The sequence below is a fragment of the Columba livia genome, chromosome 5 (genome assembly GCF_036013475.1).
Source record: "Columba livia isolate bColLiv1 breed racing homer chromosome 5, bColLiv1.pat.W.v2, whole genome shotgun sequence".
In the NCBI taxonomy this organism is placed as follows: domain Eukaryota; kingdom Metazoa; phylum Chordata; class Aves; order Columbiformes; family Columbidae; genus Columba; species Columba livia.
In genome coordinates, this window is record NC_088606.1 from 15,671,261 (window position 1) to 15,693,779 (window position 22,519).

General features: G+C 39.2%; 1 protein-coding gene across 3 annotated transcripts in view; it reads right to left on the reverse strand.

Annotated features, from left to right (window-relative positions):
- Positions 1-7,313, reverse strand: part of BDKRB2 (bradykinin receptor B2) — a 28,128-nt gene extending 20,815 nt beyond the window's left edge. The window contains exon 1 of one of the 3 annotated variants that reach the window (XM_065063557.1): positions 7,014-7,313. Coding sequence is in view for 1 of the 3 variants with exons in the window: in XM_005506113.3 (XP_005506170.1) it covers positions 7,014-7,098 (85 nt within the window). In the remaining 2 variants the exon portion in view is untranslated. The remainder of the gene's footprint in view (positions 1-7,013) is intronic. The other 2 variants (XM_005506113.3, XM_065063558.1) reach the window with 2 other exon arrangements.
- Between the last annotated feature and the right edge of the window lie 15,206 nt (positions 7,314-22,519).

The window sequence follows — 22,519 nt, forward strand, 5'->3', positions numbered from 1 at the left end:
ATGGTATTGGGTTGTCACAGGGTGACTCTGCGTCCTGACATAAGATCAGAGACCTTCTCCTGTCTACAAAGTGGTAACAGTAAACGGAACACATTTTCTGGTACCTCACACTCATATATCACTACAGATATATAGGAGATATTTTACAAAATATTGGAGGAGGAGAGTTTTCTTTCCTTGTTAAAACGACTACTGAAAGAGGAAGTTTCTGGAGAAACTGATTTTAAAAGAAAGATTTTTCACAAAATATGGGAAATTTAATGGAAAATATTTTAAAGATGTGATTTCTGATCTTGAACAAAGCAGAAGACATACTGACTGCTAACAGCTTATTAGGAGACCCAGAATCACTCTTGGTCTGTCTGGACAATGGAACAGTTTATTATCTTTACAAAGTGGAGTAGCCTCCAAAAAAGAGAGAATGAAAGAGCCCAGCTCACTTCAGCTTATCCCCCAGGAACTTGCTTAAGAAGGAGATGCCTCGTTCAAGATTCCTAATCTGTGTTACCCATTCCCAGGCAGATTTGTCCAGTGTTTGTGCGTGTGTTCTGTTTTGGTTTCTTGTTTTTCTTAAAAATGTCAAGATTCTTAAATTCTAGATAGGAATTTCACTTCATCCTTCTGCCCTTCTCAATTTTTCTGTGGAACACAAATTTTGTCTTCTGACTGGCTTTGCTAATTTTGAAAAACATTCTGATTTAGGTCGATCATGTCACCTTCGAACTTGTGAACCACTACTTCTGCAACCGCTGTAGAACATAAAGCACTGTGTAGAATTGCACACGACAGTTTTCTGCAGTGGGCAGCAAAGGCTCGTGGCAGGATGTCAGGGAGGAACAAGTGAAGAAGAAATGAGCGGATGTGAGTTCTGGAAGAGAACATAACACTGCTCAGGAAAACAAACAGAGCAGAAACGCTGCTGGAAAGAATGGAAACATGGAAGGAAGGACAGAAGGGGAAAATAGGGGTTTAATTTCCCAAGAGAGAAAATGGTTCCAAATCAAATAATGAATAAGGATTCCTGCCTGATTCAGGTAAATACAAGAGTTCTGAGAGTTTTATCTGGGATTTTCATTTAAAATGTTATAAAGCCTAGGTGGTTCACACAGTTTGGATCCTTATTTTACTTACCTTCAGAATAGTCCAAAATTCAAAATGTTTTGATTCTTGTATTTAAAGTCAAATTTTTATTTGATTTTTTTTTCCTAAGTTATTTGGCCAGAGTCCATTTATCCTAAATCAAACCTTATAAATATGTTCCATTTAACCGCTTTTTAAAAACAGAGACAAGTGTGCAGTGGAAATTACTTATACAGTAAACCTGTCTATAGTGATACATGATACAAAGTCTCGCAGAATTAAATTCTAGATGTGTCATACAGTACAGTTATGAGCTGTAAACATTATTCAAATGCCAATTTGTAGACTATGTCTGTTGTGGAAGAAAACCAATTATTGTCTTCTTACATTCCCAAAAAAGACTAAACATTCTACAACATTGCAGGAAACACCTACACAAAACTGACTCCACTTTCTTTCTTCTGCTTCCTTCTACTTCTGGGAAATGTCCCTTTGGCTGAGCCAGCTGGCTGGAATTTCTTGGCTATAAGGTGCCTCCTTTAATGAATAAAAAAGTTTCTCAGAGTAATGATGTAAGCAGAAGGTGAGAGCATATAGCTGCCTTATTTAACATGCCTGTGCATGCTGTTTTTTAAAAAAATATTAATGTTATAAATCAAAACTTCGGTGAACAATATCCCAGCCATTCATGAATTACATTCATGTCTGATTCATTATGACTAGTTTAACCAGGTTGGAATAGCATAACTGTGAAAATGAACTTACAGCTCAGAGAGGGTGGGGGGGAGGAAGAGTGGAGCCATTGAGAAATATCTTAATTTTTAAACTAGTGCCCTTGTTCTTGTAAACAACTAGTTCATCTTCTTCATTATTTGACTTTGCTACTTGCTACACAGAATGAAGGCTTGTGAGAAGATAACTGGTTTTGCTAGTTTAATTGCCCATTAGAGATATCCCGAGATTCTCATGACTTGGAAATGTCATCATTAACTAGAAGAAAAAAAAATATACTTGCCCAACCAAAGAAGAAGAAACAAACACATGCAACAGTCTTGGTCCTAATAGATGGACACATTAGAAAAGTCTGATGAAAATATTTGTTAATCCTTTTGTACCAAGTGAAAAACTGGGAACAAGGAAGAAAGTGGTTGACAGTTCTTGTAAGATTGTCCCTAGTAATGGGTAGGACAAGGCTGTATGGGTAACATGATCATACAGAGAAACATGTATTTTGCTTCTGTGACAAGATGCCAATAAATCTCTACTTGTATTTGTCTATATAGGTGTATATGTGTGTCTGTCTATGTGTGCATAGAGAGGAGAAAGAATTTCCCCAAGGCAAACATTTTCTGGTCACTTTTAGTGCCACAAACCATTTGCCTGATATTTTGCTGCTTACCCTGGGAGAGAGTGGTTGATTCGTGTTTACAGTGCTCAGCACTGGAAGGACCGAGCACAGCAAACCTGTCTGGGTGATGCCAAGGAAAACAGTCACCTGTGAGCTGGCCTTGCGTGCATAAAGTGGGATCCTGTATAAGGAGCATGTTGGAGGGCTCTCCAGGGTACAAGCAGTGTCTGGAGAGTTTGATTTAGATGACTCAGTCTAAAGAAATAAGAAATCCGTCTTTGAGCTCAGATATAACAGACTGAGATGAGACTGTTGTAATAAATTGATGACACTAGACTGGTTGCAAGATTCATTGACTGAAGTTCAGCATTGAGCTCAATCTGTACAGCTGTTACAAGGGCTAAAATTTGACTTGGAGCATATTTTGTGTCCCACAGCAAAGGTTGTGATAATTATAGGAACACCCACTGCATAGATTTCTTTCTTGTCTCCTGATTTCACGGCTAGGAAAACAAGCCTTCCCCAGAACTTGCTCTCTGGTAAAAAAAGCAAGAAAAAGGATGTGCCTATCCTATAATGTTTGGTAAGCAGGTTACTGGTGAGAAAAATCACTCATGTCTGTGAACGGAACTGTAAGACTTCATCTACTATATACTGTTTTTACTCTGCTGATGTGGCTGGCACTGTGAGCATTCAGTCCAACTGAGGATCTAGGCTGTGTGATTAATTGTGTCACTTTTTATGTCCCTTCATCCGGCTGTTTGCTTGGTGTGCTGTTTGCTCCAGCCTAGCAGGTAGGAGGACCCAGAGCACAGCTCTGCAGGTATTGCCGTACTGTCTGTGTTATACTGATGACTGGAGTCTTCGGTGATAATCCATGTGCAAAAGCTGTGCAAGCACAGAGACAGGCTTTGCCTCAGGGAGTTTCTAGTCTAAGCAGAAGCCAAGTATAATAAGAGAGAGTGTAGAACATAGCTACTTATGGGGGAAGACTGCTGGAGAAGGAGATGAGAGATTCATGCAGACCTGGGTTAAAAACTAGTGACATATACTGCAATATTCCTGTGTTCCCACTTACTTGTTTAAGGATCAGGTCCCACCTTTGAATTATGAAAGCTTCACAGATGCTTTTTGTAAAAATTCTCAGGGGACCTGATGAAACACTTCCAGTTTACTGGCCTGTCCACTATCTGCAGGCATTTTACCCTTTACATCAGAAAAGTGGCTTGGGTTATTGCTTTGCTCCATTTGTGGAGGGAGAGAGATCACATCACCCTTCTAGAGGGGAACCTGCTGCACTTCTTTTGTATCCCACAACACTTCAGAGCAGCATCCTTTCAGTCTGTCAGACAGCTGATAGGAAATCATATAGCCATGACAAAGGGGCAGAGCACCTCCAGAGACACAGGGGTGCAGGTCCCGAAGAGCATGTCCACAGCTTGCTCCCTCCTGCCAAAGCAGGAATGTTGCAGGAAGAAAACCAGCTATGGCCAGCTCTGCCTCTGGGCATGTATATATAAATCCTGTTAATGTCAAAAAGACCTGGACTTCTGGCCATATTTCACTCCTTTTTTTTTTGTACAGTTTACCTGTAATCTCAGATAACATGAGTAGAAGAAACAGATTGCTGCATTTTGACAGCTCCATTCCCTGCAAATTAGCCATAGTCTGAGGTCTGGCTTTGTTTACAGCACTATCACCACCCTGGCATACCTCAGTGCACAAAGCTCAGCACTACTGTATCTCTAAACCTGAATGATCAGATTTGTTTGCAGGGATCACAAAAACCAGCCCAACCTTGCTGAATCGAGTTGAGGAGTTAGTATGTAGGGGAAGTAAACACAGCCCAGCAGCAATAGTAAGTTGAAACCACCACTTCGGGGAACATCAAGAGTCCTGAAGCATTTTGTTGAAGTTTGATGTAGCAACCTTGTCACAATGTCTGAATGCTTTGGATTTACTTGTCATCGGGTTGAAGATAGCATGCTTTCAGCATGCAGATTTGCTCCTTGTGATTTTCTGGTCTGTATCCCATTTGTGCCTGTTCTCCAATATTTAACTCCTTAGTGGGGTGTTGGACCATGACCAGGGTCGCTCAGCCCAAGTGCATTAGTGTTTCTTCTAGGTAAATGATCTGGCACCACTGTGGTGATCACTAGCAGATGCAACTTTGTGTGAAGACAGCAGCCTGCAGAGCCCAAAGTTAGTGTTGCTGTAGCGTTCTTGTCCTCTGTGCTTTCCCATTGCAGTTGAACCTACCTACCTCAGGGCTGTGACATTACAGGGATGCTCTCTCCTCCCTCCATCCCTGGTCATACGTTCCTGCCAAGAGGGGCACCCAGTTGAGGGGAGAAGCTGGTTCAGCCATCATAACCATTGGGTATGTGAGTCAGCACCCAAAGACTGTCCTGTAGGTGCAGTTCTTTAGTAGATGCCCCTTTGCCCAGGGTTATTCTGGTTATACAGGGCTGGCTAAGGAAAGCTTTTGTCTCCACTTCGAAGCACCATGTTTGTGTACAGCTGTGTATCAGCCAGGCAGAGGCATAACTTTTCAGCTCAGTGTGTGGAAAAGTTGAAGTATGTTGAATGCAAGAAGGAAGAAAGATGAACCTTTAGGTAAGGTAAGGGAAACTCAGATGTACGGAACACTGAAAGTTCTAAAAAACCATGACTGACAACAGAAGGCGGCTGGCTTATGTGCAGCTTTTTAAAAAAAGTGGAGATTTTGGCTAAATGGCGTTTAGCCTCTTTTTTTTTTTATTTTTTTAACTTTATATTAATTAGCATTGCTAATGAGTTCAGGTGTACTTTTGCTGTTGACTTGGTTACTGGGACGGAATTTGTTTTGAAAGCAAAACTCTAATCTCTAATGAGTTTTACTGGACTTGCAATCTGATTTTCTTTCCTACCGTGACTTTGAAAACAGTGTGATTTTGGTTTCTAAGAGCTTATTACCCCTTCTTCCCATGAAAAGCAAACTACCAAACTCTGACTGTTCTTCAGCCAGGAGTTTGAGAGTCCTCGTAATGAATGTGCTAAAATTCTCCCAAATTTCTCTTGTTTTCTGAGAAAAGAATTCAAATGTTACATAGCTATGAGATATTTTTAAAGCTCTGTTCCTGTGCAATGGTGAGATCCTTATTTCAGAAAGCTCTAACTCAGTAGGAAAGGCAGGGTTTTTTTTGGATTGTCAGTACAAAATGTTCAGGTAACTCTGAGTAACTCAGTTAATCTTGTTCTAGCATGCATGAGGCCCAGTGGAAAACCTCACAAAGATTTTCTGGAGGTGTCTATGCTCTGGCTGTTCCAAAGTCTTTATTAACTTGGATACATTCATCCCATCTCTTTGTGTTTTTACTATTCACACTGAAAACAAGATAAATATATTTGGAAGCCTATGCATGATCTTGAAGTGCAAAGATGTTTCTCATCACTTTTTTCTTAATGATTACAAATTCTTAGAGAACAGCAGGCAAGATAAAAATCATATGACTAATATTACTCAATATCCTGATTCTTAGATCCTAGAGAGTCTGCTGTAAAAATACTTGGGTTTTTTTTTGTTTCTTTTTCCTAGCAATCTTTTATCTTACTTAAGAAAATATGTACAGATGTTCTAGATAAAAACATGTTCTTATCTCAGGAGATGACATCTTTAAGATTACACACAGTGTATTAAAACAAGAATTCGAATGACAAACTATTTGAACTCTTTTATTTTTATAGCTAGTTTGTTATCCTTACACTAAGACAGCTGCTTAGGATGCTGAGTAAGGGAAAATGAATAGCTAAAGAACATCATATGTTTCAAACCTTTGTCTTTTTGTTATATGTTCCTAATTACAATCCTAGATTTAAGCTTTTATTTGTTTTTATCAGTATCTTATAAATCATGCTCCTACTGCATTTTTTTATTTGGATACAGATGTTAGAAAGAAGCTGATAATGTTGCTTAAAGGTGATCCAAAACTTTTCTTCTTTGTAACATAAAAAAAACTTCAAAGACTTAGTGCAGATGAGACAGGTTATCAGTGTAATGTATACTCACATACACACTTTTGGCCTTACAAATTTTACAGTGAACATAATAAGCAGGGAGAAAACCTTCAGTAGTACAGAAAAGAATTGCATCTGGTTTCTCTGCACTGTTTTGTAGGTAATTTCTCAGTTGAAAACAAAGTTAACTGCTCACTTGTGTGTGTGTGTGTGTGTGTGTGAGGTGAAAAGATGTGTACCCATGGTGTGATTAGAGACACAAAATGTCTTGTGGACAGAAGAAATCCTTACCGTCCAGTAGCCCATACACTAGATAGTATCTGTGGCAGGTGAAAAGCCCTATGTTGTGTACTTGGAAATAAAACATTTTTTCTGTGAATGCTACAGCTCTGCAAAACCTGACAAGTTATAAAACCACATTAGCAATAACTATTTTTCTCCTCTGTGTTCCTGGAACACTTATAACATAAATTCTTTTGTCACTGAACCAGAAACATATTAAGAATTCAATAAATGGTTTTCAGGAAGCAACAAACCATACTGAATTTAAATTATTATAACTTTTCATATTAAAGAGAAGAACACATACCTTGACTGCAAATCCACCACTGAGCAGGTACAAATGAGTGAAGTGCAACACGTCTCTGGGAACAGCCAAGCTCCTTCTGTTGCATGAACAAGTCTAACTTCTGGTTTTCTGCCCCTCCCTGAACAGAACAGACTCATCCCTCTGTTGATGACATCATATTCCTGGATTTTCTCCCATACTATATTTGAAAAGCAACATTTATCTACTGTATCCAGTATGAGACACTGAGATTTGAATACAGGTTGTAAGCAACAAAAATCCAGCTAAAATGTTGATATGCCACAGTCTGTGTATAAAACAATCACGTGTTTGCACAACAGCTTCCAGAATTGTGCGTGAACACGCCCACACATACACGCACAAACCTGATCCAGACTTTGGGGGAGGGGGAGCGCATTTTTTTTTACTGGTGTTAGACATAATCAAGATTTAAACTAGTCAGCTTTTTGGAGGACTTAGATCTTTAAAACGGAAAAGACCAAATATCTCATTTACAATCTTACTTACTTATCTTTCATGGGTAGAAATTCACTGTTTATGATTCTGGAAGGCTCCTGCTACTGAGTCTGCTGAGGAGTAAAACAGAATCTGCAAACTTAGTGCAGATGAGACAGGTTATCAGTGTAATGTATACTCACATACACACTTTTGGCCTTACAAATTTTACAGTGAACATAATAAGCAGGGAGAAAACCTTCAGTAGTACAGAAAAGAATTGCATCTGGTTTCTCTGCACTGTTTTGTAGGTAATTTCTCAGTTGAAAACAAAGTTAACTGCTCACTTGTGTGTGTGTGTGTGTGTGTGTGAGGTGAAAAGATGTGTACCCATGGTGTGATTAGAGACACAAAATGTCTACTGAGTCTGCTGAGGAGTAAAACAGAATCCAAATACTGCTCAAAGGTTTAAATTGGAGCAAAGTTTCTTTAAGCTTATGGAAGAGATCTCTATATGAAACAGAATGGTACCCTAAGAGCAGAGCAGAGCAGAGCCTTTTTCCTAATACATCGGCTTTCATTCTGCGTTTAAGATAATTCACAGAGAACTAATTTTACACTGTTCCTGAGAGGCATAAGTGTTTTTAGTCTAATATTTACACAATTAAACTGAAATCTGAAATGCCAGCCATAGCTGCAGAATTCCACACAAAGGATACATCTTCACTTAAATAAGAAGTTGGCAGAGAAAAGGACAGGCTACTCAGTTTCCCACAAAATACTAATTCTGATAGTAAAAGATCCAAGAAAACACTTAGAGCTATTTTTATTTTATGTGATCTATATTGAGATCAATTGTATCTACCAGTGAAAGTACTTGGCCCCTGCTCTCTGTTAATTCTTGATTTATAGTTCTAGGACAATACTCTCACTTGCACTTTTCCCAACAGAAATCACTGCTTTGTTTTCCAGTCATTTTCCTTTTCTTGCATTTTTTTTTTTTTTTTTTTTTTTTAAATTGCCCTAGTCTGTTCCTGATTTTCCTGAACAAGTTCTAGTTTGCTTGCATCACCTCAGGACTCAAATCTCAAAGATCTTCATCCTGCAATTTTTTTAAAGTGCTTCTGTACCTAAATAAACCTTTTAGGACTATATCTAGATTTTGGGTTTTGGTTGGACAAGGATTTAGTATGAATATTAAGATATCCATTCAAATACAAAGCAAATACAAAGCAAAATTCTGCTTTGATTTTAAGACTTATTTTATGTGCTCATAGGAGGGACTTTGCTGGCTTATTTGTAGATGAGCAAGCGAGGAGTGCTCCATAGCCTTTTCAGGAGGCTGAGGCAGTTGTTGCCAACATCTTGCCTGCTACGGAGGCTTGCTGAAAGGAGAACCAAATGGATGCAGACATCTCAAAAGCTTTAGGGAAGCAAAGCATTGCAAAGGAGGAACCCTTAGTAATTCATGGATGGGGGGAGGTAACAAACATGTGAGCCAGGCTTCATGTGCATATCAGTTACCTGGCCGTTTTTAATTATTTAGTCAATATTCTCTTCAAATTTAAGTACCAAGGAGATAAAATTTGGAATTTCAATATCTTTGCATAAAGCTGGAATAGTTTGAACTCAAGTGAGTGAGAGAAATTTGCCCTTTCCTCCCCCCATCATTTTCTGGTTTTGGAGAAAAGAACTGTCTGGACAGCTGCAAGATGCCACAGCTGAGAGTCATAACCTGTAATTGTGAAAGCTTCAATCACTTTTAACTGGGTTACATGGGAGCTTTCCTGCTTAGTTAACATTTCTCTAGGAAACTGAGGGAGAACGTATCTGAATATTGGACTCAGTTAATTCAAGACAAAGAACAGTGAGTACAGATTACATATAATGGGAGAATTAGTTGCCTTGGTAGTTGTTCAAGACTGTTGCCTGCACTTTCTGGGAAAGAAAAATCTTACCTGTGATTTTTACTGATTCTTACTGATTAATTGCTGACCTTTTCCAAGTATGTTTTACTCTTTCACACCCTATTAACAAAGCTACGGCTGCTTTTGCATTCCCGGGTTTGGAATGGAGGCAGTAGTCCTTGGCTTTTTTGATTGGGACCTACAACTTTGAGTGTGTTTGAGCAGGAGTCCCTATGCAAAGAGGTGACTTGCACTGTTGAGCACACAAGTGAGAGAAGATGTGCTCTGATGAAAAGCAGCTCTTAAGGTCTGTCTATGTGTATATGCACGCTGGGCAGGCTCCTGGAAAAAGATTTTCTTGCAGCTAAGTCTGCATATCTACTTACGCTACAAACTCAGTGTGTTCTCAAGACTCGCTGATAAAAATCAGCAAATGAAGAGGTTTGGGTACTTTTTCTATGTAGGATGCTGGTTAATTGTCTTTTCCTTGCCCTGGACCGAGTCTGATTCTACTAAATAAATTGTTGGACAGTTTTATGTCAACTGTGAGGTTTTTGTATCATCACTAAGTCTTAGCTGCTTGGCATGTCTTCCTGTTTAGACAACCCTCCATTTTTGGGCAGTTACATTTTTCTGGGATGAGAATAGTTTTTTGCTTTTTATGTGTTTCTGGCCATTCAAAAGAAAATGTACTGCATTTATTTTAAAACTTTATTTCTCTAATTCATGAGTACATGCTCTTTCCTTCCTATAATTAAAGAATTTTAATACTTTATTTTTCATATTGTAAGGGAGGTTGAATTAATCAGCATTTAGAAGGCATGTGAGCTACTGAAGGACTGTTCAATGAGTTTAGCCCTGAAAGCTTTCTAGGGAGATAAAGGTTGACAACAGTTGCACAGAATATCAACAAAGAAGAGACAATAGTGATGGAAACATTTTCAGCTACTTACTAGAGGAAATATCCTTTTGTTTGGAAGCTGAGTCCTATATACATGTAATTGTACAGGTACAGAGTCAGAATCAGACATTTTTGGTTACGTGAAGGAGTAGAATTTACCTTTGGAAGTAGTGGTATGAATCTCAAACTATTCTTTTGCAAGCATATGCAGAAACCCATGGAAAGCAATTGAAGAATAGTTTGGGTTGGAAGGGACCTTTAAAGTTCATGTAGTCCAACCCCCCTGCAATAAGAAGGGACATCTACAAGCAGATCAGGTTTCTCAGAGCCCCATCCAGCCTGGCCTTGAAAGTCTCCAGGGATGGGGCACCTACCACCCCTCTGGGAAACCTGTTCCGTAGTATTACCACCCCTACTGTAAAAAATTTCTTCCTTATGTCAAGCTTGAATCTCCCCTATTTTAGTTTAAAACCATTGTCCCATGTCCTGTCTTAACAGGCCCTGCTAAAAAGTCTGTTCTCATCTTTCTTATAGACACCGTTTATGTACTTTTTTTAGCAGTAAAACTATCTTCAGCTGAATAGCCAAAAATTGAATCTGCACTGGAGGAGACCAAGGAAATGATACTAGAATGAACACAGCAGGCAAGTGACCCTGCTTTTCCTTACCTTTGACAGCTCTCCTCTTGCTGTAGCAGTCAATGACACTGGGATGAAAATGTCCATCTGTAAGATGTGGAAGCTGTGACCTTTATTTGTGTGTCCAGAAGTACTGGAGTGGGTGTTGCCATGACTGTGACTATTGGTCCTACTTCTCTAGAGTTAATCACAATTTGGTCACTCCTCCGAGGAAGTGGTTATTACCTTCAGAAGGAGCTGACAGTCTAATGTCACGTAGATTTGTCCCCATGGTAATGCCTGGAATATTTCTGCTACTGAGAGGTAGCTCTAGTTTTATTGTTGCATTTACAAACAGCATTAAGATTCCACATCTTTCCTGCTTCCCAAACAGATCTGTCTGGCTAAGATTCTTGCAAAGATGCCACTGTATGCTAGCGCATGAGATTATTTCTGACATACAGTACTGCAGGATGTTATGGCTTAGATTGTGCTTTTCTGCTGTTTTGCATCAAATATTTTTCTGCCCTTTACTTTGTGGACAATAGGTGGGATTGATTGTAACCACTTAGGACCAGGAAAAAAATATTTAAAAAATCACAACACAACAAAAAAACCCTCCCAAACTAAAATACCGAGTAGTGTACCTCCCCTCAGAGTTACTGAAATTTTCCTGTAAACAATGTTACAGATGTCCCTCAAATTAAGCCACTCCATTCAGGAAGGAAATTTGCTACTTCTCTTCATTAAAATCAGATTATTTTTCATTCTTGTTGGAAGTGCTAAGATTTATGAGTTCCTCTGTTTCCTGAGAGAACTTTGCAAAGGATGCACACTACTGTCTGTATCCAACCCTGCAAGTGTACAAGTTAAGGCACATGTTGTACAAACTAAGCAAATATTCATTTTCTAACATCCTTTGGATTGAACACCCCCAAATTAACTGTTGCAATTCAACACTACTTCACTTTCAACTACAGATTAAGAAGACTTAATCTCCAGGTGCCTCCTCAGTTGCACTGAGCTTTGTTGAAAACTGCCAGTGCCCAATGTTCTCTTCCTGAGCTCCTCAGGTGAAATTTTGCCATTCTGTTTTTTTGTTTTGTTTTGTTTTAGCTCCTTTGTGCTAGTTCATTAAGTTCTGCTAATAGAGACAATGCATCAAAGGAACTATGATCTGTTTGGTGTATAGAGTGCAACGAGAGCCAGTTAAGATAGCTAATGAGAATTGTATCTTTGAGAAAGGCTATGATAAGCGCACTGGTTATTAGTACCCTAAATAAGAGGATAGCTGTGAGATCTGCCCTTTGCTAGGAGAAGGGGTAACAGTGAAGCAACATGGCACAGGAGAGAGTATCACAGAGTTTGGCAATTTGGTAGGGGAAGGGTGAAAAGAGTTGTATCCCACAATTCTTTGTAGCCTTCCTTCCCTGCAGGTGGTGATGTGTTGATGGGAGAGTCTATTTCTCAGGCGCATAAAGGGCAGTGTGGAACAAGTCCTGCACAAACTCAGAAAACCCGTCTTCTCTGTGGAAACTTGCCAAAACAAAGGCTGCTGTGATTCCAGCTGGGACACTGTGGTGATTGGACTGTTTATATTTTATTTATTTATTTCAAAAAGCTAATTGATTTTCTGTCAAAAGTGGCCATATACCTTAGGGAACAAGATATTCTGTTTATTTCTGGGTCTTGCATCTTTTATATGAAAACTCTATGAACTTCTCAGCTTTGGTGAACTACAGCCCCAGTAAGATAATGCAGATCCCTAAGGCAGTTTTTAAAGATGTTTAGGTCTGAACTTAAAGGAAATTCAGTTTTAGGTATAAATATTCTAACACAAGCTTATATGCACTTTGAAGGTCATTGATGTGTTTGTAGTATACACCGTAAAATACCTGGAAACATATTTTCATAGAACATGTGCCTTTGTTCTGATGTTTTTGTTTTGCTCTTGTCTATATGTATGTACTGTTAAATTATTCTAGAATATTTTGCCAGATTTCTGGTAGCAGATTTTGCACCAACACAAATAGTCGCAACTTTATGGAATTAAATAACACTGTGACAGCTACAAAAAACAATAGTTAACATTTGCTTGGAGGCAGAGGAAACACTGCTTTGCAGGAAAGTGTTTCTCCTTTCCTGAGGCCTAAAAGTCATGCTGAAAGCTGACAGGTGGACAATATAATGCTATTTGAATCCTGATCAATGCAAGCTACTGAACTTTGCAGTGCCATGCACAGATGCATCAGATAATGAAAAGACACAGCTCCTCTTACCATCTCTTTCTTATGAGCTGCATTGAAATGACACAGTCAAAAGATGAAATTTTAGGACGTGCTACATTTCCAGACAAGCTGACTATGCACAGGAGCTGTCAGTTCATTAGCCTCTGAATGCATTTCTTTGGACTTCTGTCTTTAAATTTTTATTCTAGTTTTACTTTAAAAATCATGGTACCTCTTATTCTGAAAAGGATAACTCATGACACTGTCAAATTTCTTTTGTAAAATGAGAGACTGTTTTCTTTTCTATATGGAGAGAAATTACAGAACCAAATGTGTTATTCAGATTCTCCCGCGATGCGTTTTCTCACAGGTGATGTGCCCTGTTTGTGTTGGGTTTATCCACACACCTACCAAATGTTAATACAAACCATGAATTGTAGGAGAAGTTATGGGTTTGACTTTTATAAGACTTTCAATGCAGTTTGCTTAGTAGAGTATTTTAAAATGGATCCAAAGGTACTTTCCTGTAAGTATCTTACTGATTTCTGCTAAAATTGAGTGTCCAGAATGGAAGATTCCACTGGGAACTTTCTTAAGCCAGAAAAGTGAAAGGGAAGTTTGCTCTTGGCAACAGAGTGGTGACAGGTGGCTCAAGGAATTGAACCACAAACTGGCTTGAATGCTGCATGCAGGAAACATGAGAATGAATGATTTATCGATTTTTTTTTTTTGTTTGTTTGTTTGTTTTTGTTTGTTTTGTTTCATTTTGTTTTGATAACTGTGTTTGTAATGCAATGAAAATTAAACAGATGTGGTCACCATCATTTAGCAAAATCCAAATTATCTCATCTTAAATATATGGAAGGCAAAGATTTGATGTTCATATTCATGCCTGGTGATTCAAGGCCAGGCTGGACAAGGCTCTGAACAACCTGATCTAGCTGGAGATGTCCCTGCTTATTGCAGGGAGTTTGGACTAGGTGACCTCTCAAAGACCCTTCCAACCCAAACTATTCTATGATTCTATGATCTGGATTTCCATCTCTGATGAAACGATAACTGACTGGGTGGACAAGGGAAAGTAGTGGCTGTTGTTTATCTTGACTTTAGTAGAGCATTTGATACAATCTCCTAGTTTTTATAACTGAACTGTGGAGACATACGTAGACTAGGTGAGTGGGCTACAGAGTGCATGACATACTGGGTGGGCCATTGGGCTCAGAGGGTAGTGGGCAGTAGTTCAACATCTAGCTGGCAACAAATTTCAAGTGGCATTCTACCTCTAATGTCTTTATCAGCAACCTGAATGATGGAAAATAGGGCCTCGCAAGCCTCAGGATGAAACCAAGCTGGGGATAACAGGAGGGACACTAGTAGCTAAAGGGCAGGGATGCCATTAAGAGACACCTCAAAAGTCTGGAGGAGCTGGCTGCTGGGAAACTTGTTAAATGCAGCAAACGTAAGTGCCAAGCCCCACAACTGCGGTGGAACAGCCCTGTGCCTCAGTATGGGCTGTAGATGGGCTGAGCAGGTAATATCCCTGCAGGAAAAGGTCTGGATGGTTCTAGTGAGTAACAGGTTGAACATGAGTCAGCAGTGTGTCCTTTCAACAGTTAAGTCTTACAGCATATTGGTGAGTTAGTAAGAGTATAACCAGCAGGTTAATTTAGTTGTTCTTCTCTCTTCTGCATTTTTGAGGCTGCATCTAGAGTCATGTCTCCATTTCCACCTACTGCTCTCAGCTGTCAAGAGAGATTTACATGCTAGAGGGAGTCCAAAGAAGGACCACTGAGGTGATCAAGGAGCTGAAACCTGTGACATTCTAGAGGAAACTGAGGGAAGCAGGTTTCTTAGTCCTGCAGAAAAGGAGGTTGAGCGGGGAATACTTGTAATCTTAAAAAGTGTAGTACGTGGTTATTAGAAAATGTGAAGCCAGACTCTTCTTGGGTGTGAATGTTAAAAGATAAGCAGGAAAGGATAAGAAATGCATCCAGGAAAGTCCCTATCTGTTATTGAGAAAATAAATTCTCATTCAACAATGCAATGTCACCCAGAGAGGTTGTGAAGTTTGCATCCTTGAAGATATTAAAAACTTAGCTAGACAGGGCTCTGGGCAATTTGATCTAACACTGAAATTACCCTGCCTTGAGCAGAGGGTTGGGCTAGCTGACCTTCAGAATAATTTTAGCAAAATTCTGTTATTCTGTGAAATTCTGGCAGTTCCAGAAATGAGAATTCTATGAGAATCTGGAATGATTTCCACATGACTGCTTCTTTTTCAGACTTGGTGTGCATGTGCACGCCTTCTAAGCACTGGAAGTTCCTACACCTTTGTCTGCTGTACTGGAGAAACCTTCAATTAAGTCTTATTCTCCATGTAGGTAGCTGTATTCTGTGATACATTTATTTCTGGTTCTTTCCTTTGAGAAGTTATAAAGACAGTGCTATGAAGCAGGTTTCCCAATATTTTAACAAGTCATGGCCTTTTCTAAGCCTTCTCTGTTACATTATTGTTTTCCTCAGCTGGTGTCAGAACTGGACAAAATACATCCCTGAAACAGAACTGGACCTCTTTCTTACCAGTACCAAAGAGTCGTAACATTTCCTTTCTTCTTAGCCATCCGTTAATTATACATTCAAGGACTGCATTAAGTAGTTGGATCATCACATTGTGAAAGGAGTGCTTAGCTGAATTCATCTGTCAAAGGTCTGTCAAAGGCCTCTTCTACAGTCCCTCTCAAATCTTTTTAATCATTATGGCTATTCAGGAGAGGAGCTGTTATGTGGGCAGAACTTCGCATTTCTGTGTTTTACATATGGCCAACGTAAGCTTATAGTTTCTTTTTGCCCAGATTATAACAGAAAAAAAAAAAACCAAAAAAAAAACCAAAAAAAACCAACAACCAACCAAAAGTAGAATCTGAATATTTCCTAATGATTTCCACAGTAGACTTCTCTGACCCAGTAAAATAACTTTTACTGAAACCAGTGGGAATCCTGGGTCTGCTGATACTCTGGGATACTGACAGGTTTTTTTTCTCCTGTGGGTGAATTGTGTGTAGATGTGCCATTTAACTAACAGTGGGGAAACACAAACAACCTTTTATATTTCACCAAGGAAGTATTGCCTGAGTCATATATTTCTCCATGAATCTAAATCAGGATAATCCTGTCATCATCTATTTCCACTGAATTCTGTAAGACTAGTGTCAGCTGAGTGCATTCCACACAGAAATACCATTTTATGAGGTGAAACTCTGTTCTGTTTCTCAACTTGCTTGCTTTTTTTTTTTTTTAATTATTATTATTATTTTTAATTTCTAAGGTTGGAGTCTAAGATTAAAGGTTAGATTTATTCCTGGTTGAGAGGTGACATTCTTTGCTAGGGATGGGCTCAGGAGGTAAAGACCCTCTGGAAGACAGAGAGATCCCCTTTGCCTATGAATAGGTGTGTGTTTTGCTTAATAGGACCACCTTTTTTATAATCTACTTAACAGAACCTTCAAGGAGGATTTATCAAGATCAAACAGTCTTCAGCCAACTTCATTCTCCTCTATAACAAAGCACCACAACTTGCAGATAGAAATAGCAATGTAGTTCTATATTTTGACTATAGGGCATCAGGTGATGTCCTGTTACTTCATAAACAAACTGGACAAACAGGTTCTGGCTGAATAAAACTCCTACAATGCACATTGAAGTGTTATCAACAGGACACATTGGAAATGGTATGGTAAGCTGAATGGGGTTCTCCAGTGTTCTGCTCTACACTCAGTTCTGACCGGTGCTTAGTAATAACATTGCTGTTGGAAGGGACCATATGTGGATGCACACATGCAAAAAAGGCTGGGGAGAAGAGCAGAACAGAGAAGGACCCCTCAGTATGTTGGAAGAAAGACCCCTTATTAAAACTGAATTTCATCCCACCTTTTCCCTTCAGCAAGCACAAGAATAAGGAGCTACAGCTGGTCAGCCGATTATTACCATCTAGCCAGCAGCTCCACGTGAAAAAATAGAAGGCAGGGAGCACAATAGTTTATAAAAGAAACACAAGACAACCACATTGTATGAAAACATATGAATGTCCTGGGGTATATTGAGGAAAACATATCTAGCAAGACATGTTGTAAAATGTTTTCATCGTTCAGGCTGTGGTGAAGCTTGAAGCAGCATAGTGTCAAGTTTTGCGTGTTCCATTTCAAGAAAAATGTGGATCAGATCAATAACCAGCAAGAGGAAAGCAGCAAGAACAATCAGACAAAAAAAAAAAAAAAAAGCCTATTCAGGAAAACTGAAGGAATTTGAGTTGTTCAGTTTTAGGAAGAGAAACCTGAACTCTCAGGGAAATAATGGGAGGTTCTCCCAATTTTAGGCTATCTATAAATTATGGATGTGAATTGTGACAAGGAACTTTCAGGCTGAACATCAGAAAAATCCCTTTTAACATAGTACTGATATAGTTTTCATGGGAAGCTTTTGTCATTTCAGGTGTGGCTATGTCTGATCGTTTGTGAGAAAAGTGGATTGTCTAGATCAGGGGTGTCAAACTCCTACAGTTATACAGTCCTAAAATTACATTTGGCCCTTTGAAGGCAACTGTCAGGTTGATGTGGCCCACCATGAAAATGAGTTTGAAACCCCTGGACTAGATGATCTCTGGAGGTCTCCTCCAGTCCAGTGGACAAGGCACTTCTAAGACATTTGGTTTGTTTTCAGCCTTATAACAAGGAAAAGTATATAGGCTATTTGACTGGAAATCAGAATCATTCTTTGAACACTTTGAGCTGATCCTAGAGTGCTGTACCTCCATTAGCAGTGGTAATAAAGTCTGTTTCATTGTTTGAGATGCCAGGAGGAACGTGTGGAGAATTCACTAGCTGAATTTCAATCTTTGCTTAAAGCAAAAAAATCTAATCATATCAGTATTTCTATTATAATATACAGACTAAAAGGCATCGTAAGTGAATTCTTTAGCATGTCCTTTCAAGTAGAAAGTAAGTTTATTCTGAGATACTGCATTTCCCACTTTAGTTGCTGTCTGTTCAAGCAGTGTTGGAGCTGTGACTGAGAGATGTGGTCTGACAATTGCTAGGGCTGCAATACACTCTTTTTCAAGCATCTTTCAGTTTTGTTAAAGTATAAACATCTCCTCTAACTATACAAATTTTGTCATCTTGCACAATGACTTTTCTGTAAGGCAAAATAAATAAATAAATATATACACACATATAGCATGTTGTGTTAGCTGTTGAGGGAAACACAAGCATTTAGGTAAAAGTGTACATGGGGGGGCACCTTGGTAGCCTTTGTGTAAGCTATGAAAAGGACCTGAATATGAGTGGTAGATGTTAACCAGACTGTTAACATTTTAGTAGGGGTAAGGGAATCCTTCGGAAGTAATATTCTTAAAGTGTTGTTGTTCTTTCCTGGAACACTGATGTCACTTGTCTGGATGTGTGCTTCTCACCTCTTTAAGAAATAATGTATCTTTTTTACTAAAATTAGAGATCTGATTTTTTTTCCTGCAATCATTCATATTCTCTGAGGATGCAGGAATCTTTGCAGAGGAATAGACTACCAAACCAAGTAAAAATCAGCTTTGGGAGGTGGACTTGGTGGTGGAAGAGCAGTGCTGCAGGCCTGATCCTGTGCTGTTAAAGGAAACCAGTTTTGTCACAGGGGATAGTGAGGTTCTCTTAGGCTGCAGCCACCACTGTGGTATCTGTGATCTTCAGTTCTTCCTCCGTAACGGTCATTGTCATACACTTATTTTTTAATACAGGATTTCATGACATGCTGCTGATAACTTCTGTAGCTTCTGCCATGCAAGACAGGTGAAATGGTAGGGGAAACTCCTCTGAAAATAAAATGCACAGTTGTTTGCTTCCTGAATGAATATATCTGTCTAAACACCATTAAGATCCTCCCTTTGCATTCACTCGATCTATAGGATACCCAGGTTTCTTAGGCAAAAATGACAAATTTAAAAAATCTGCTCTGAGATCATGTCCCTTTCTGCTAGGCATGAAAGAACTGCATCATTCATGACCTCTCAGTGAGATTAAGCTGAGGATGCACAGTAGAGGTTACCTGTACCTCAGCAGGTTCTCAAGTGCATGGACCTCTGTCAGACATGGAAGAAATGGCCTTGCTTCTCCTTTGTTTCCTGTGACCACAAAAGGCTTAGTGAAGAAAAAGGGATAATACCCTACAGAAGGAGGCCTTTCTGTGGCTAAAGCACTGCACTGATGATCTGGGCCCTTGTCTGAATCTACCATGGGTTCTATGACACATTCATTAAATCCTTTACTCTTTGGTATTTTGCCTTGTTTTTCTCCCTGTTGTAACATTCTGAATGTTGCTGGAGTCTACAAAAAGATTGTGGATTTAACACTGGTAAAAAAATTGTGAATTAGTTTAGAGATGCCCCCTAAACATGTGAAGAGTTGTGACAGAGAACCTGCAGGCTTGGCCTTGCTGACAAAATGAACAGCTTTTGGCAATGGTGAAGAAAAATCTACAGAATATGCAGTAAGCCAGTTGCCTGCCCAGTTATCTTTGGGGGAATGATGAATAAGGGACAGAAAGCTAGTTTTACAATTATGCCTTGGCGGTAGGCTACAGCCAACTGGTCTGAAACACATTTCAGATAGACATCTGCTAAGATCAAGATGTTCAAAAGGTGGCTACATTTCAAATGAAGATATTTGTAGCAATAACTTCAGTTCTGGCACAGTTAACTTTCCCTCCTACTTTTGGATGTTGATTAGTGGGAGGCAAATAAGGCCTGAAAGATAATGTCTGTTTAATGACAAAATGCAGGTCAATATACAGGTGATTCAGAAGGAGGTCTCCTTCCTCTCCCCTACCCCAGAAATGTGATCCATGAAAGAAATCACTAATATAACAAATTTTGAACTGAACACACACAGGGACAAGCAGACTTGTATATCTCCACTCAGCACACAATGCTCATGCTGCCTGCTCTGTCTGTACTGTACTCCTGAGACTAAAAAGTGAGCCTTTCTCACTGTTGCACAGATGTTTTTTGAATCTTCAGGGAAAAAGATATTTGAAGATGTATGTGGTGGTTCAGCAGCACAATACTGTAATGGCTGATGCATGTGTGTATGTGAAATCATTTCATCATATGCATTGAAAAGCTGTTTGAAAAGAAGCGTGTCTGGAGAAACAGCAGCTCAGCTGAAATTCATCTGAACTCAATGAACAGAAATAGAGAAGCTGGCCATTGAACAAGCTTCTTGTGTGACTGAGGTACATTTACTAGATAATGTTAAAAGTTTCTGCCAGTGGAAATTCAGTCTCCCTGGGGGATTCACTTCAGTGACTCTGTATGTGTGTCTTTACGAGATGATGGTGTCTTATTTCTTAGCAAGAGAAAGGTGATATTGAATGAATTTACTCAGTTAATCTTCTTGGCTTCTCACCCCTTGATAGTTTGTACTAGGTTGATTGATCTTCTAGGTCTTTGCAATATGCAGATTCTCGTTTTGGTAAAGCCATGGTGAGTTTGGAAGTGATAGGCAGTCAGTTGGTTGAAGTACAAGTAGTTGTGTTGCTTGGATCTGGGCTGCTGAACTCTCGTACAGAAACTGCAGAGTATGTGTGGAATACCTGAAACCTACCAAATCCTTCCTGAAAAGAAGAAAAATAAGATTTCTTGGCTTCTGCTGCTGACAGTATCTTAAACTGGTTCACCCTTCTAAGGCTGAATGATTTTTAATCAACACAATCTAGTGCTGAAGGCGGAAATACATCAATAAAGCAATCCCAGTCTAAGCTGAAGGTCAAACCTCTTCTACTGAGATGTTTTCCTCTAATAAAACAAAGGTTTGAAAAAAATAGTGCAAAATAAGATATTAGGGTAAAAGAAGATCCAGCTTTCTTTTTATTTTATTTTTTTTTCCTTGTAGCTGAGCATGCTAATCTGTCCTCCTCACTTCATTGACAAGTGCTCGAGTAGAGGCCATTAGGTAAAATAAGGACAGAGAAATAACAGTGACAGGTAAAGTGAATGGTGTTTGGAGATGGATTTAATTATCCTGTGTCTAATAACTTCCTTTAATTGTTATTCTTTTTGATGGCTTATTAAGGAATATATGAGACCTAAAGTGCTCTGTTCTATATAACAATAATTTTAGCCATGTGTTAAGGGAGGTAATGAAATTTTGGGTCCTTTAGATTAGTGTTTCATGCCTAAGGTCCCAAGTGTCATGGGAACAAAAAGCACAATATGTCTGCCCTGAGGCTGAGGTTTGATATCCTGCCGCTTACAGCACTATCAGCTTGTCCAAACCTCTTCTCACTCATTCCTGTCCCTACAACCCACGTTGCTGCTTTCAGTTATTTAGGAACAACTGTTTGCAACAAGTCTGGCTGACTTTTTTTTTTTTTTTTTTTTTTTTTTTTGAGGACTGGTCTGGTTTAAGAGCCCCACAAAACATACACAGATATGTTATTTTAAGTCTCTCTCTCTGCATCACAACATGAACCATCCAAACAGTATTTGCCCTCCCCTTCTTCACCTCAACACTACAGTGCAGGGCAACAGTAACAGCAAAGGAGGTCAGACTTTGAGTTAGTAGTGCCACCATGCTCTCAGCAAAGACTGCAAAGACTTGAGCTTTGCTTTGCATCTGTTGTTGCACCAGCTGGGTGGAAAACAAATGTTTTCTTTTTGAAGAAACTAGTGTAATTTTAAGCTGAACCAACCCGAGTAGCAAATATTTCAGTATAGCCCTGCAGGCAGTTTCTGAGTGACTCTGACAGCCTTCAGAAGGGAAGGACTTTCCTGGGACTGTTGAACCATGAAGACCCTGCCCTTTTCTCCAGTCAGCAAGGACTATTTATCTAATTACAAATGTCTCGGAGGGACAGAAAAGACAAATGATTACAGGCGTGTAGATCAGGCCTGTAACAGTTACACAAATGCTTCCTAGAAGACCTTGAAACAAACTAGCTGGCCTACTGGTAGCACACACCAAACCTTCTACTATTGACTGGCAGAAGGATCAGGATTTAGCCTAATGCTTTTCTGATCATTGAGCCAACAGTGTTAAACAATGATACAGTGACTACCTGTAAATGCTACTTTGGAACAAACACAGATTGAATTTATTCATCTCATGAAAGTACCCACTCTCAAACTACAAGAACTACTTTTTAACACAACAAATATTAGCCTGAAAATTTGATAGCCTAAATCTGTGTTGCTATTGTGTATGAATTGCTGTTGAAATGACTAATTCATGATTTAAAGGAGTTTGTACTTTTTAATGTCCTAAAAAAGGCTGTGTTTATGTAAGCAGATATGTATGCACATGCACACATACGTGTGGATGTATTTATAGGCAGAAATATCTCTGTAGTCTTCTGTGTAGATTAGAGATGGGATTGG